This window comes from Monopterus albus, unplaced genomic scaffold (assembly GCF_001952655.1).
Source record: "Monopterus albus unplaced genomic scaffold, M_albus_1.0 scaffold6.1, whole genome shotgun sequence".
NCBI lineage: Eukaryota > Metazoa > Chordata > Actinopteri > Synbranchiformes > Synbranchidae > Monopterus > Monopterus albus.
The window spans coordinates 3,268,723-3,281,810 of record NW_018127886.1 but is presented as its reverse complement, the minus strand read 5'-3'; the positions used below and the strand labels follow the sequence as shown (position 1 = coordinate 3,281,810).

Genomic DNA, 13,088 nt, shown 5'->3' with positions numbered 1-13,088 from the left:
GGACAGGGAAGATGGTTCAAATTGATGGGAAGATGGATGGAGCCAAATACAGGACCATTTTGGAAGGAAACCTGATGGAGTCTGCAAAAGACCTGAGACTGGGACGGAGATTTGTCTTCCAACAAGACAATGATCCAAAACATAAAGCAAAATCTACAATGGAATGGTTCACAAATAAACATATCCAGGTGTTAGAATGGCCAAGTCAAAGTCCAGACCTGAATCCAATCGAGAATCTTTGGAAAGAACTGAAAACTGCTGTTCACAAACGCTCTCTATCCAACCTCACTGAGCTCGAGCTGTTTTGCACGGAGGAATGGGCAAAAATTTCAGTCTCTTGATGTGCAAAACTGATAGAGACATACCCCAAGTGACTTACAGCTGTAATCGCAGCAAAAGGTGGCGCTACAAAGTATTAACTTAAGGGGGCTGAATAATTTTGCACGCCCAATTTTTCAGTTTTTTATTTGTTAAAAACGTTTGAAATATCCAATAAATTTCGTTCCACTTCATGATTGTGTCCCACTTGTTGTTGATTCTTCACAAAAAATTACAGTTTTATATCTTTATGTTTGAAGCCTGAAATGTGGCAAAAGGTCACAAAGTTCAAGGGGGCCGAATACTTTCGCAAGGCACTGTACACTGTACTTCTGTTAACCATCACCAAGCATATCCTCTGGGGCTGACTGCTCTACGCTCACACACTCCCTCACTCCCTTACGTTCCTGGTACTTTATTTTAGTACTACCTCCTGAGGGGTGCTGAAATGTAACTCCTGGACCTCAATTCCAATGCGGGCCTAGTGCAGTAGAAACAAATGCAGAACCTGTGACGAGCATTACCGTACTCTGCGTGACACGTTTCAGTAGGTTCCTATAATGGAAACACCTCCATGCAGAGCAAGAATGTCCAGATCACTGTTAACTGGCTACACAAACCATCTACCTTGCTATTAAATCCAGCATGTGAGTGATTAACAGTCTAACTCCAAAATAAGAATAAAGCTGAGCCAAAATGCTGCGTAACTGCCAGTTTTCATTTAAGCACAGTAGCAGAAATGCCCACATGGTGCAGCGATTTAGCTTAGTCCATTACTGCTGTTTGTTATCGAGAAGCCAGGGAATAACCTTGATGGTAATAGGCTTATGATATACACCCAGCTGGTAGTTTATTAGGTAACCTAGCTAAAACTAATCCAGTCTAAACAGTCCTGCAATATATCCTCCTTCATGAAGGTGATAATCTTCAGTGTTTGTCTGAAATGGTTTTAGAGAGGTGTTGGTTCAACAATATGGTTATTTAGGAGACTAGTTGGTGCTGGTGTTGAACTGTACTGATTTATCCAGAGGTGTTTTTTTATTTAGCCTCAATGATATAAATGGGGTAGAATATCAAATGAAAAACTGAAACCAGGCATAACCAGGTTTTATGGCTAATACAGCCAAATGTAATATCTGACAAACCAAAGTACTTCATTATACTGAAGTAGAAATCATAAAAATTAATTATTGCCAAAGGCAACCTTGTTCATTGATTTGCAACATTCTTATAATGGTCTGAACAGTATGGCAAAATCTCCAATGGTAAACAATCCTGAAAAAATTTACAAGACAAAGTTGATGTGGAAACACTAACTTCCTGACAGGACTTTATGCATCACATTCAAATCAAGAATGTTTCAGGAGGAACCCAACTGTTTTAAATGGTCATGTTTTATCTCTTTCATGTCTCTGAGATCTTGCTTTGTTATATGTGATTGTTGTAAATAATTTGTGTTGTCATGTAATTACTTGTGATTCTGATTTTACAATGCAAAAAAAAGACAATTGCAAAAGACATATTGAGAAAAACTAACCTGGATGCAAATAAGGGCCCATTTTCTGGAAATGTAAAATCCCCAAACCCAGTCAATGTTTTGATGTGGCAGTAATGTGTCCTGCATCTGTTCTCCACTATCTAAAAAGGTAAACTCTGTCTCATTTGGAAGCTTGGAGACATCTGTATTATTGTTTGCCTCGGGTTCATGGCAGAGTTCACCATGTACTCGCTGGCTGCTTAAAGGGGACAGTGTGCATGCACTATGTACACACTGAGCAGTGTTGAGTGCCGGTGTAGGCGTTGGGGGAGAGGACTTTGGGGTTGGGTTTTTTCCCCCCCTAACCCCGGGGCCCCCTTGTGGATTCACCAGTACATGAATGCAACACTAGGAATGTAAGGTGCCCCGACAAACATCCATAGCGTCTACCTGTTAAATATTGATTAACGCTTACAAAATGAATGTTGTCATTACACCACGGCCCAAAGAGGAAAAAGTGTAAACTGTTTTCATTACATTTCATATTTAAAAAAAACATCCGAGGTTACTTCTGTTTAGACTTGTCCAAGCAGACAACCTGTCACACTGGTTCTGACAAACATCTGCGACTGTAAACTGTACGACTCACTGACAGAGCTGTAACTGAATACAAGCATGTGGGAAATGGGAGGACGGCGAGCTTACAGACATGTTAAACTCTTTTGATGAAAATTAAAACAATATTTAGACGCAAAGTCAGTTAGAGTTAGCCTGCCCGTCGTTGAAGACTGTCGGCACGGCTAGCTAACTTAGCTAGTTCGCTAACGCTACTAACCTTGAATGTTGACCGTGTACTACTAGCTATTAGCGTCTGACCCACATTCCTGTGTGTGCCTTTAAATAACGTTAGCTGGCTTGCCAAGTTAGCTTACCTCTCCCAATACTGCTGCTGATTCAGAAGATTTGGGGGTTACGAGAATTTGCCAACAGGCTAAAATAATTAAGTAGCGAAGCCAGTCCAGAGTCCCGTCCAGGATCGATCGGCTGCTGACAAGTTGTTTGAATTCACCAGCAGGACGTAGCTAGCACCGCGAGCTAACGTCAGACAGCAAATAAACTTAAACCGATTCAGGCCTTCAATGGAGCAACCGAGTTGACACACACCAAAAAGAAAAGAAGACTATGGGGACACTTTTGTCGGCTACCGTATCACTTCCAGATAAGCATAGTTAACTGTAAATCCCTCCCCGACTCCCTCCTTGTTGTTCATAGCTTTGCTTCACTCCCCCCACCTCTCCTCCTCCTCTTCGTCACATGTCAGGACACACACACAGTAGATCCCGCAAACAACTCTCTGACCGAGGAGCCAAGGTCTACGTGCTATTTTAGAGTTTGTAAAAAAACAAAAAAACAAAACAAAACTCTCCAGCAAACCGACGTAATTGCGCCGAAGATCTATTTTTAAATGGATAAAATTATCATTTTCTTATCAGTTTACTTTCACTAACCCAGAATAACAATGTGAAAATAGATTTATTTAAAAAAATGGAAATTTCTCATTTACAAAAATATTCAGGTCCTTAACAAGCTTCGTTGGCGGTATTTACAGCTTCAAGTCATTTTTTTGTGAGTGTTGTTTTGTTTTGTTTTGTTTTTTGGATAAGAGTCTAAAATCTTTGCACACCTGGATTTGTGTAGTTTATCCCAGTCTTCCTGGCAGAGTTTCTCAAGGGCAGTCAGACTTGTCCTGAAGCTGCTACAGTGTTGTCTTGGCTGTGTGCTTTGAGTCATTGTCTTGCTAAATGATGAACCATCATCTCAGTCCTAGGTTATGTGCACTCCGCAGGTTTTCTTCATCATCCTCTCTGTATTTGAATGCATTCAACCTTCCTTCAGTTCTGACCAGTCACCCTGTCTGTGCTGTTGAGAAGCACTTCCATAGCATGATGCTGTAGGTATTATCCAGGTGATGAGCGGTGCTGGTGATCACCAGTCATAGTGCCTGTGTAAATAATTAAATGTTTGTCATTAGACCAGAGAGTAGTTTCCCTCAGGCAATCAGGTCCTTTAAAAGCCATTTGGCAAACACCACATGGGCTGTTTTATGACTTTTACTTGTTGTTATTGTTGTTGTTGTTGTGCTGTTTGGCAGGTTCTCCCATCTCTGCAATAGACTTCTGTAAGAGCGACTATTAGGTTCTTGGTCGCCTCTGTGGCCAAGGCCGTTCTTGCCCAGTTATCACTTTGGCCAGATGACCAATTCTAGAAGAACCCTGGAAGTTACAATCTTCTTCTGTTTCACAGTTATTAAGGCCACGGTGCTCCTGGGAAAACTTGAAGCTTTAAAAATGGTTTTATTGCACTGACATATGTTACACCACAAACATTTATCACAGAGATTGACAGAGAGGTCCTTGGACTTTATGGCTTGTTTTTTTGTCCTAACTAAAAGGTTTTCATATTCTCACTATGGATTATTGAATGTGGATTGATTGGCAAAATGGCAATTTCATCAATTTCAAATTAAATCTACAACATAAAATGCAAAAATTGAAGAGAGATGACTACTGCATATCATGCGTCCCTTGTCACATGTAAAAACAAGCAGGTTGTATAATGCTGCACATAACTGGGTATACATATACTATAAATAGCCATTTATTTTATGTATGTAATGTAACCTATTACATTTCAGTGTTTGTGTCAGCACTCTTTTGCACCTTGCACCACTTCTGTCTTTGGTTACTTCCAGGAAATATTTGAACTCTACTGTAAACACAATAGATATTGTGTGTTGTTGTCCCATTGGTGTTGCTGTATGTATAATCATATGTTTATGTTCACATACCTTTGTTCTGCTTTGTTGTCCTTGTTTTTCCTGTATGTTCATGCGTCTCTTCCTGAACACAGCTGTTGTTGTGTGCAGAAACCCTTAGCCAATATAACTGATGCTGCTTTTGAATTACTATATCTAAACATGCAATATTTACAGTACAGGGCAGTAGCACATATTCTGGGTCCAATACATGTTCAGTTCTTCTTCTTTTGTCATGCACCAAAGTGCCCAGCCCACATTAACTTGCAAGACATCACAAATACTGTTACTTCCATCAGGAAGAAAAATGTAAAAAAAATTACCATAATATCATCCTTATATATTCAGTGTTGGTGGGTCCTCTTATCCTTTTAATACATGCACTGTCACATCTGTACCAGCAGCTAAACAAGTGTAAATCTATGCAACTGTTGCAGTTATTAGAATTATCAATAATGAATGATGAAGAAATAGAACTTCTTTTACTTCATAACAAATTCATTTAAAAACTTCAAAAACCACCACTACTAAAGAAATTTAATGACTTGCTGTTGGCACCATTATTAAACCACAGTATCAATGGATGTGATAAGAATCTTTGTAGAAAATGACATTTTTAAAATTTTCAGAACTTCTTGGTTTTAATTGTTATGATAACATTGTTCTAAGCCAAAGTAAGTGCTAAGATCTGGAAATTCTGCAACCTTTACAAATAGGTCGAATGAGTAACAAACAGTTCTGCACTGTTACAGATCTTGAAGCTCCATATTGAAGAAAAGACTTTAGTTCGATGGGGGCCCAGCAGCTTATTTTTGCTATCAGACTTGTATGTATAAATGTAGTAAAATATGTCTGCATTCATAATTATATGTTTAGCTGTGCTGCTACTTTTTTTTTTTACTGTCAAATGTTTCTGCTAATTTGGGGCAGAGTGCGAGGTTGTGCAATCTGCACAGTTGATGGTATTTTGTTACTATGATTAAGCTTAAAACCCTATCATAAACCCAAGGTTTGTTGTTAAAATCACCCACACAGTGTATATAGCAACACATAAAAGTCTGTTAATACTATAAATGTATTTACTGAATCATCTTGGTGCTTCTGTTTGTATCTAAAACATTTTTTAAGTCCGTTTGAGTTAATATCAAGAAAAGTACTGTTGTTTTTTTCTTGAAGAAATTTAAAATAGTCCAAAAAGAAAAACAAGTGTTAATATTGGGACACAAAGAGCACAATGTGTGTTACAGATGATGAAAATAAATTCAACCTACATGCAGTTTGCATGGTTGGTCAGGGGATGTCTCTGTTTACTCAAATCAGCCGGCGATTTCATCCATGAGAGGCATCAGATTAGTCAGTCGTGACATATTTGAACTCTGCACAAATGAAGCAGACTGAAATTCAAATGAAAGCGGATGTGCAGTTTGTCAGTTCAGCGTTGCAGGCTTCAGCTTCCTTCATTGTGTTTCAAATTAATTTAGTTAGTTATAATGTTATTTATATCAGCTACTCATTGCATAATGAATTAATTCAGATTTCCTTGAAAGTGAAGATTAGGTGTTATTGAATTTCAGGTTGCTCATAATTTAACATAATAAAGATGCAGACAGAAATCTGGTTAAACCATTAATTTGCTGTTTTATTTACAATTATGTTAACTGACAGTAGAAACAGGAAGCTGAAGGAGGGTGTGTCCTCATGCCTATCTCTCTTTTTCCTGTGATACTCTGATACAGTGGCAAACGTTAATACCGAATTAACACTTCATATCAAAAAGCTGTTGCTTCCTGTGATAGTGATGTCAGAATTCAACACTTAATAAAAAGGGTAGTACTCTAAATTAAGTTTTCATATTGCTCACACATTAGTCAGTGCTTGGCCGTAGATCAGAATACTACAGTGACTACAAGTGACTCGGACAGCGTTTCCGATTGATGTTTTAGGGGATGTCCATGTCTCCGTTGGATGCATGAGAGTGGCGTTTCTCTAAATCACACCCAGCTCTGTTATCAACATTTTCTTTGCTCTCTTCATCCTGATCTTCTGATCCTGATTTCCTTCTGAGACGCAGCCCTGGATCTCTCTGTGATGGGATCTGGAAAGATGAGAAAGGGCTCCCCAATGATGGTCTCTTCTCTAAAAAAGGGAAGTGACATTAAAATGTCAGAAAATGAAGAGTCTGTTTGCTGGAGGCACATTAAACTAGATTTAGGTCTGTGTCACAGTAGTGTGAACAGTGGATCATTGGAACGTAGAAGCAGCACCATATAGTTACAGTGACTTGGCGGATATCTTCCAAAGTAAGAAGCTGAACTCAGTAGCAGTAAGTATTCTTGTGATATTTTAAATTAGTGACTTGTCAAAACACGTTTTACAAATGTTTTCACTGTCTCTCTCAAATACTGGGTCACTTTAATAATTAGGTACCTAGCTAACTAGCTAAATTACCTGAGCTATCTAAAACAACAGAGCACAGAATTAGTTTGCAAGGCTGTATAAGTCATTAAAAATAAAAATTGCTGATAAATCCTGCTGTTCCCTACAATAATTGATCTTAATCAACTGTTTGGAACTATTTGAAGCTCCATGACCTGCTGCAATTTTTGACCCCTCAATGTTTGTCAAATCTCCATCTCATCACACAGATAGGACACATACCGCCTGGTCCGATTGGTCGCATCAGTCTGTTCATCTGGACGTTCCAGTGTTTGACGTTGGTGCTCGCTTGGCGCAGTTTCCGCTGCGCAGCCTGTCAGAGAAAAAGAACCACTCTCTCAAAACGTCTGTTCCCTACAAACACCGACTACTTATAAAGACATTAGAAGATTTATCAGTCTATTGATTGTAACTAAGATAAAATTGCATTTGGAAGATACACTTTAGGCACAGAAACAAACAGCTGTTAGCATTACGACCTACTACAATATAGGAAAAATGCAGTTTTCATATTGAAGAAATAAAAAAAACATGATTAGGTTGTTATAGTGATATTATCATCACCAGACAATTAAAAGCAATTTCAGGAATAAGAAAACCTCTTTACAACTTTGAGTCTGGTTAGATTTTGTTTAACACATCTTTCCAAAATCTCCCATAAGTGTTCAGCTAGGTTAAGATCTGGTGACTGTGAAGGCCACAGCATACAGGGGTGGCTGTATGTGTGAATGGGCTTCCACAGTAAAGTGTTTTGAGTGTGCTTCCTTGCATAGAACGGTGCTATATAGCATAAGACCATTTACCATATGATTCATATCATTTTCATACTCATCAGACCGTTCAGTGACCCCTCCTCCCTATGGCTGGAGACATTGTAATCCTGGAAAAGCCAAGATTTTTCTTTAATTTGTCACTTGTCTGTGGTTATGAAGATTAGTTCGCTCTTATTTTACTGTGAAATCCAAGTTTTCCTTTTTTTTTTGTTGCTACTTTATCTTTTCTGCTTACCACCACATCCTGGTCAACCCTGTGGCGGTTGGCGCGGACCTCCTCCAGCTGCCTCTGTGCCTCCTCCAGGGCCCGTGACTTGGCTTCCATTTCTTGTTTGAGCTCCTGCTTTTCCCTCTGTGTCTTCAGGATGTACTCCTCCTGCTCCTCCTGCAGGGTCATCAGGGCCTTCATTTTCTCCTCCTCCTCTGCCAATAACCTGAAAATAGAACATTGACAATATTTTCTATAATTTACATAATGTTTTGGAGCATCAGGACAGCAAAGATGCACATGGCCTGATATAAGGTGTCGATTTATTTAGTTAAAGAGCCCATGATGTGCTTTTCCTTGTTTTCTGACTTATCAACAATGCTACAATGGTGAATTATCATCTTTGATGTCACCTAAAGCTCAAAAAATGAGGTGTACATACTGTATGTTCTAGTATTTCTATGCAGAAGCAACTCAGTTTATACACGTCTCACAAACTCTCACTCACGAGACTTTTTTTCTAACAAAACAAAGTCTTACATGATTGTTTAAGGATCTTCCTTGAATAGTCATAATCTCCAGGCAGTTGCGTGTTCATGTGAATTTTCCTGACATCCACTGGTGCCATTTTAAAAGTGGAATTTTTTTTTAATGCACCCAGTTTTGTGTATCTATTTTACCTCCTGCTGCTGCACTGTGACCAGAGGATGTGGAGAAAAATATAGGGCCTGAGGTTACTGCATGTCTGAATGTTCCTGTACAGAGACTCGCTGTTTTACCTGACCGGGTCTAACCTACAAGCAGCCGGCCAGTGAAGCCCCCTGGGGAGGTGAATGATCAGCTCATCAATGCTGGATTCACCCAAAGCACAGTACCTGTTTGTTTTGACAGCTTGAGGACAGTGTATTGTGGGTTGGCCAGAGATTTCTAACAATCTATGTATTGTTGGCATTACGCTACCTGTTGGAATTAGTTTCACTGCTTTGGGACTGTATGTGGTCGTGTGGGGGAAGACGCAGCGACCACCGGTTGGATTTATCGACCTTGCAGCTACTTGAAAGGGAGTGATGTTTCCACTACCCTGTGGGACTTAACGCTAAGTTTAAACAAACACACATTACATGTCTGTTAATGCCTTGTTTCTGTAGAGAATTGTTGCAAGGCTGGAGAAGTTATTATATCTGCATTATGTCAGTTAAAATATGGGGTTTCTCAATTACCCGCTTTGTTTAGAGTGTTACATATCTCTCATTGTGCGATCCACTTTTGACACAACATGGCATGAACTATCCTCTCGTTTTTAGGAGGCGGCTCTCTGGTTTTATCATTCTGAAATAATTGCTGTCATTTTTGAAGTTATGAGGGGCGCCAAGCTAATCTAGAGGCACCCAAGATTAAACATTAAATGGCTGGAACTGAACAAAATGTGCATGCCATGGGCTCTTGAAAACAGACACAATGACACAATAGATCTGACCATTTGATAAGTTCCCCTGTTACCAGTTCAACTTCCTCAGGAACATAACGCAACATGAATTTCTTTCAGCGGCTCAGGTTAATATCTGCTGTCTGCACACAAAAGCACTTTCCTACTTACAGACAGTTGTTTGAAGACTATAAACCTAAACAAATATCACTTTACTGTGCTGTGAAAGTGTCTAAAGGTTTCTGATCATATATTAGTGCTAGCTACACGTAACACTCTACCCTGTTTGGGTGTAGCGGAACTTCTCCTCATCCAGCCTGGCTTTGATCTCCTGCTGCAGCGCCTCCTCCAAACGCTTCTGCATCTCCTCCAGTTCCTGGATCCTCTTCCTCTGCCTCTCTGCTTCCTCCTCTTTCAGAGCCATCTCTGCCTGCATACTGACGCGGGCCTTGAGACATACACCAAGAACCATAAGACATATATTTCTGCTCTTCTATTTCAGCTCTCTTTTTCCTTCATTGCCTGCACACACACCTCCTCAGCCTCTCGCAGCTGGATCTCCAGGGCCTGCTGGAGCTGCTCATGCTGCTGGCGCCTCCTCTGCTCATCCTGCTCCAGAAGGGCTTGAGCCTGCTTTTGCGCCTCCTTCAGGAGCTCCAGCTCAGCCAGCTTACGCTCCCGTTCCTCCTGCAGGGCCTGCAGCCTCTGTAGCTCCTCCTCCTTGGCCTGTCGCCTCTTCTCCCGCTGGTCACGCTGTTCACGGCGCTTCATCTTCAAATCTTTGTGGAGGGACTTTTTCCCTTCCGTGTGCAGCCTGATAGCCATCTGAATGGCTGTGGGGGAGATCTTGTTTAATGTATTGATATGAAGATGAAGATTTAAAGATTGATCCATGACTTATCAGTGATCGGTTTGAGTGAATGTGAGTCTCCTCTGACCTGTAGTCCACTCCTGTCTCTGTTTGGTGTCTGAGGCACTCATTTCATAAGTCTTGGAGAGGGTTTTTAGACAAAACATGCACCTTTTCCCATCCCGGTCTGGCAGCACCTGCTCAACAGGGAAAACGCTCACTGCATCAATAAACATCCCTTCATTGTGCATTTCTTTTTACATTTGTTGTGACCATTTCTTAAATATACAGTGGTGAGGATAAAAAAAAAAGGTGAACTCACTGGGAAAAAGATGTTTTTGATCCATTTTGAACGACCAAACAATATTTGATCATCGTCTACTTCCTATAATAAAGCATGACTTTAGAATGATGTTTTGCTTTAGAGTAATACATGGTGCAACGTGTAGTGCTTTTTCTGAAAAACTAACAGAACCTGTCAAACTGTTTGTTTGTCAGTACTCAGTGTGGTACTGTGTGGCATCGGTGGGCTAAGAACAGATTCAGTGTTCACTTCAAAAGCACCAAAACAGCACAGGTAATAATCCCTACACTCCAGCTCTACTGCAGGCTTCATATTCAAACTGGCTCCTTCGTGAGTATGAAGGTGGCAGATTACTCTTCACTTCAGTTCAACTGAGCTCTGTGAAGAAATCTGAAGCCTGACTGTGAATGTGAAACAGGGTAACCTTCAGTTTCAAACCACTGTGTTTTTGATAAACTTGATGGTTCCCAACCTTTCTGGGTCATCAAGCAGCATCATTAATTAGTGACATGTCATGTGTCACTATTTTATAGCACCCACAATCACACATGCTGCATCTTAACAGAAAGTAAAATGTACAAAAAAAGTGTTCTGTAATGTGACAGCTCTTAGTTCAAGAGAAGTATTTGGTAATGTTTTAAAGTTTAAATTGAAGTACCTCAAGTCTGTGTGCACTTTTAGTTATTTATGTCAAAATAAATTGTAACAGTTCAGTAGTGTTAGATTACTTTGAGGGGTAGTGGTTAGCACTGTCACCTCACAGCAGGAAGGCGCCTTTCTGTGTGGAGTCTGCATGTTCTCCCCATGCCTGCGTAAGTGCAACTATCCAACGCCATGCAGGTTATGTTAATGTAAAATATAATGTTGTGACCTTTTCAATCATTTTCGTTTTAGTTTTCATTTTTATCATTTGAAACTCCTCCTGAGTTGTGTTTTATTTGATTTTTTTTTTTTTTGAAGTCCTGAAAAAGTAATATTTTCCAATACTTCGCAAGCCAGATGAGAGGAACAAGATGAGGAAAGTCTTAAAGTCTTAAAGTGCTGTTCTGTGGCTCTTCCAGTTTCATCTCGTAACACCTTGGGGGAGTCCCCACTCTCAGGTTGGGAACCACAGTCATAAAGGGTGTTGTGACGGATTGTTACTAAAAGCCACAGTTCCATCCAGTGTATGATCTCCTCCAGCTGCTTACCTCCACACAGCAATTTCCATCCAGAGCTATGTTGCCCTGACACTCCTTGCGGTCCTCCCCGGAGTAGTAGGACAAGTTGCTCGGCCTTAAAGTGAACCAGCGTTCCTTCCAGTTTCTCCTCAGCTGGCCTTTCTTCCAGAGATAACCCTGCATGCACCCAAACCAACACACACACAGTGTCACTGACACAAAGAAGAGCATGTTGGGGACCAGAATACAAACTCCAGGTGGCAGACAGGATTCCTACCTCTTTGAGAACATCACCAACTATCTCCCTGTAGACCTCCTCTATAGCCATACTGATGATGCTCTTATCATTTCCTCTGGTGAGCTTCCCTGAGTTCATCATCTCCAGAAAAACCCAAACAGTAATCCCACTCTGTTGCACTGACTCTTGAGAAAAGAAGTCCTCTAATTCAACACAGTTGAACTCAATACTCATAGCCATACATATCTTCTTGAGGAGGTACTCCACCTGAAAGTGAAAAGAAGCCAAATGTTCTGAGGGTGAGAATTTTTGATACATTAAATTTATTTGTGTTTTCTGCATCACATTCAAAGGAGGAACTAAAATAGTATTTCTTTTACCTTAATCAAGTACCTTCTGTGTACTTTTGGGAGACCTTTTAACCATTTAACACTGACATTTCCATAAAAGTTTTTTTCTACACTAAATGGTTTGTTGGCTGACAAACAGGTCTTACTTGATTTGTGCATTTTATTTAGTAATTTCCAGCTCTTTTCTTAAATTGCCTCCTTAAAGATTACACCCAACAATGCTGTCCTTCTCTTTACAGTAACTTTTATTTATGCCATTTCCTAATTAAACCTACTTTAATCACAGTATTTATGACACTATTGGAAATACTGACATCCATTATCATGAACCGGACGAAGATTTTGACCCTGAAAAAAACTTTTTTAAGAACTCTGAAAATAACTGCAAGTATTACATGGATGAGCAGTTTAACAGCAATGTCAAAACTGAAAACAAATTATCACTAATTCACTTCAATAGCAGAAGTTTATACGCAAACTTTCAGAGTATAAAACATTATCTTAGTAGTCTAAACCATTCTTTTAATATAATTGCTATTTCTGAAACTTGGATTAACACTGTAAGGGGAATGGATTTTGACCTTGATGGCTATGACTTGGTATGCACAAACAGAGAGAATAAGATGGGAGGTGGTGTGGCCTTGTACATAGATAAAAACATTTGTTATAATAGAGTGGAGAAAATGTCAAGGGTGGTGGATAATTTGCTGGAGTGTGTGACTGTAGAAATACT

At 39.9% G+C, this 13,088-nt stretch overlaps 2 protein-coding genes across 2 annotated transcripts in view; both read right to left on the bottom strand.

The window, feature by feature from the left end:
- ppardb (peroxisome proliferator-activated receptor delta b) overlaps positions 1-3,159 on the bottom strand; it is a 10,671-nt gene extending 7,512 nt beyond the window's left edge. Inside the window, exon 1 of the mRNA XM_020618507.1 lies at positions 2,728-3,159. The gene's annotated coding sequence lies outside the window, so the exon portion shown is untranslated. The remainder of the gene's footprint in view (positions 1-2,727) is intronic.
- A 2,004-nt stretch (positions 3,160-5,163) lies between these two features.
- LOC109968900 (DEF6 guanine nucleotide exchange factor) overlaps positions 5,164-13,088 on the bottom strand; it is a 12,792-nt gene continuing 4,867 nt past the window's right edge. The window contains exons 4-12 of the mRNA XM_020615470.1: positions 12,045-12,272; positions 11,798-11,944; positions 10,626-10,688; positions 10,392-10,500; positions 9,988-10,286; positions 9,735-9,901; positions 8,055-8,253; positions 7,269-7,359; positions 5,164-6,746 (exon numbers count right to left, since the gene is read on the bottom strand). Coding sequence (XP_020471126.1) covers positions 6,550-6,746; positions 7,269-7,359; positions 8,055-8,253; positions 9,735-9,901; positions 9,988-10,286; positions 10,392-10,500; positions 10,626-10,688; positions 11,798-11,944; positions 12,045-12,272 — 1,500 coding nt within the window. The 3' untranslated portion in view covers positions 5,164-6,549. The remainder of the gene's footprint in view (positions 6,747-7,268; positions 7,360-8,054; positions 8,254-9,734; positions 9,902-9,987; positions 10,287-10,391; positions 10,501-10,625; positions 10,689-11,797; positions 11,945-12,044; positions 12,273-13,088) is intronic.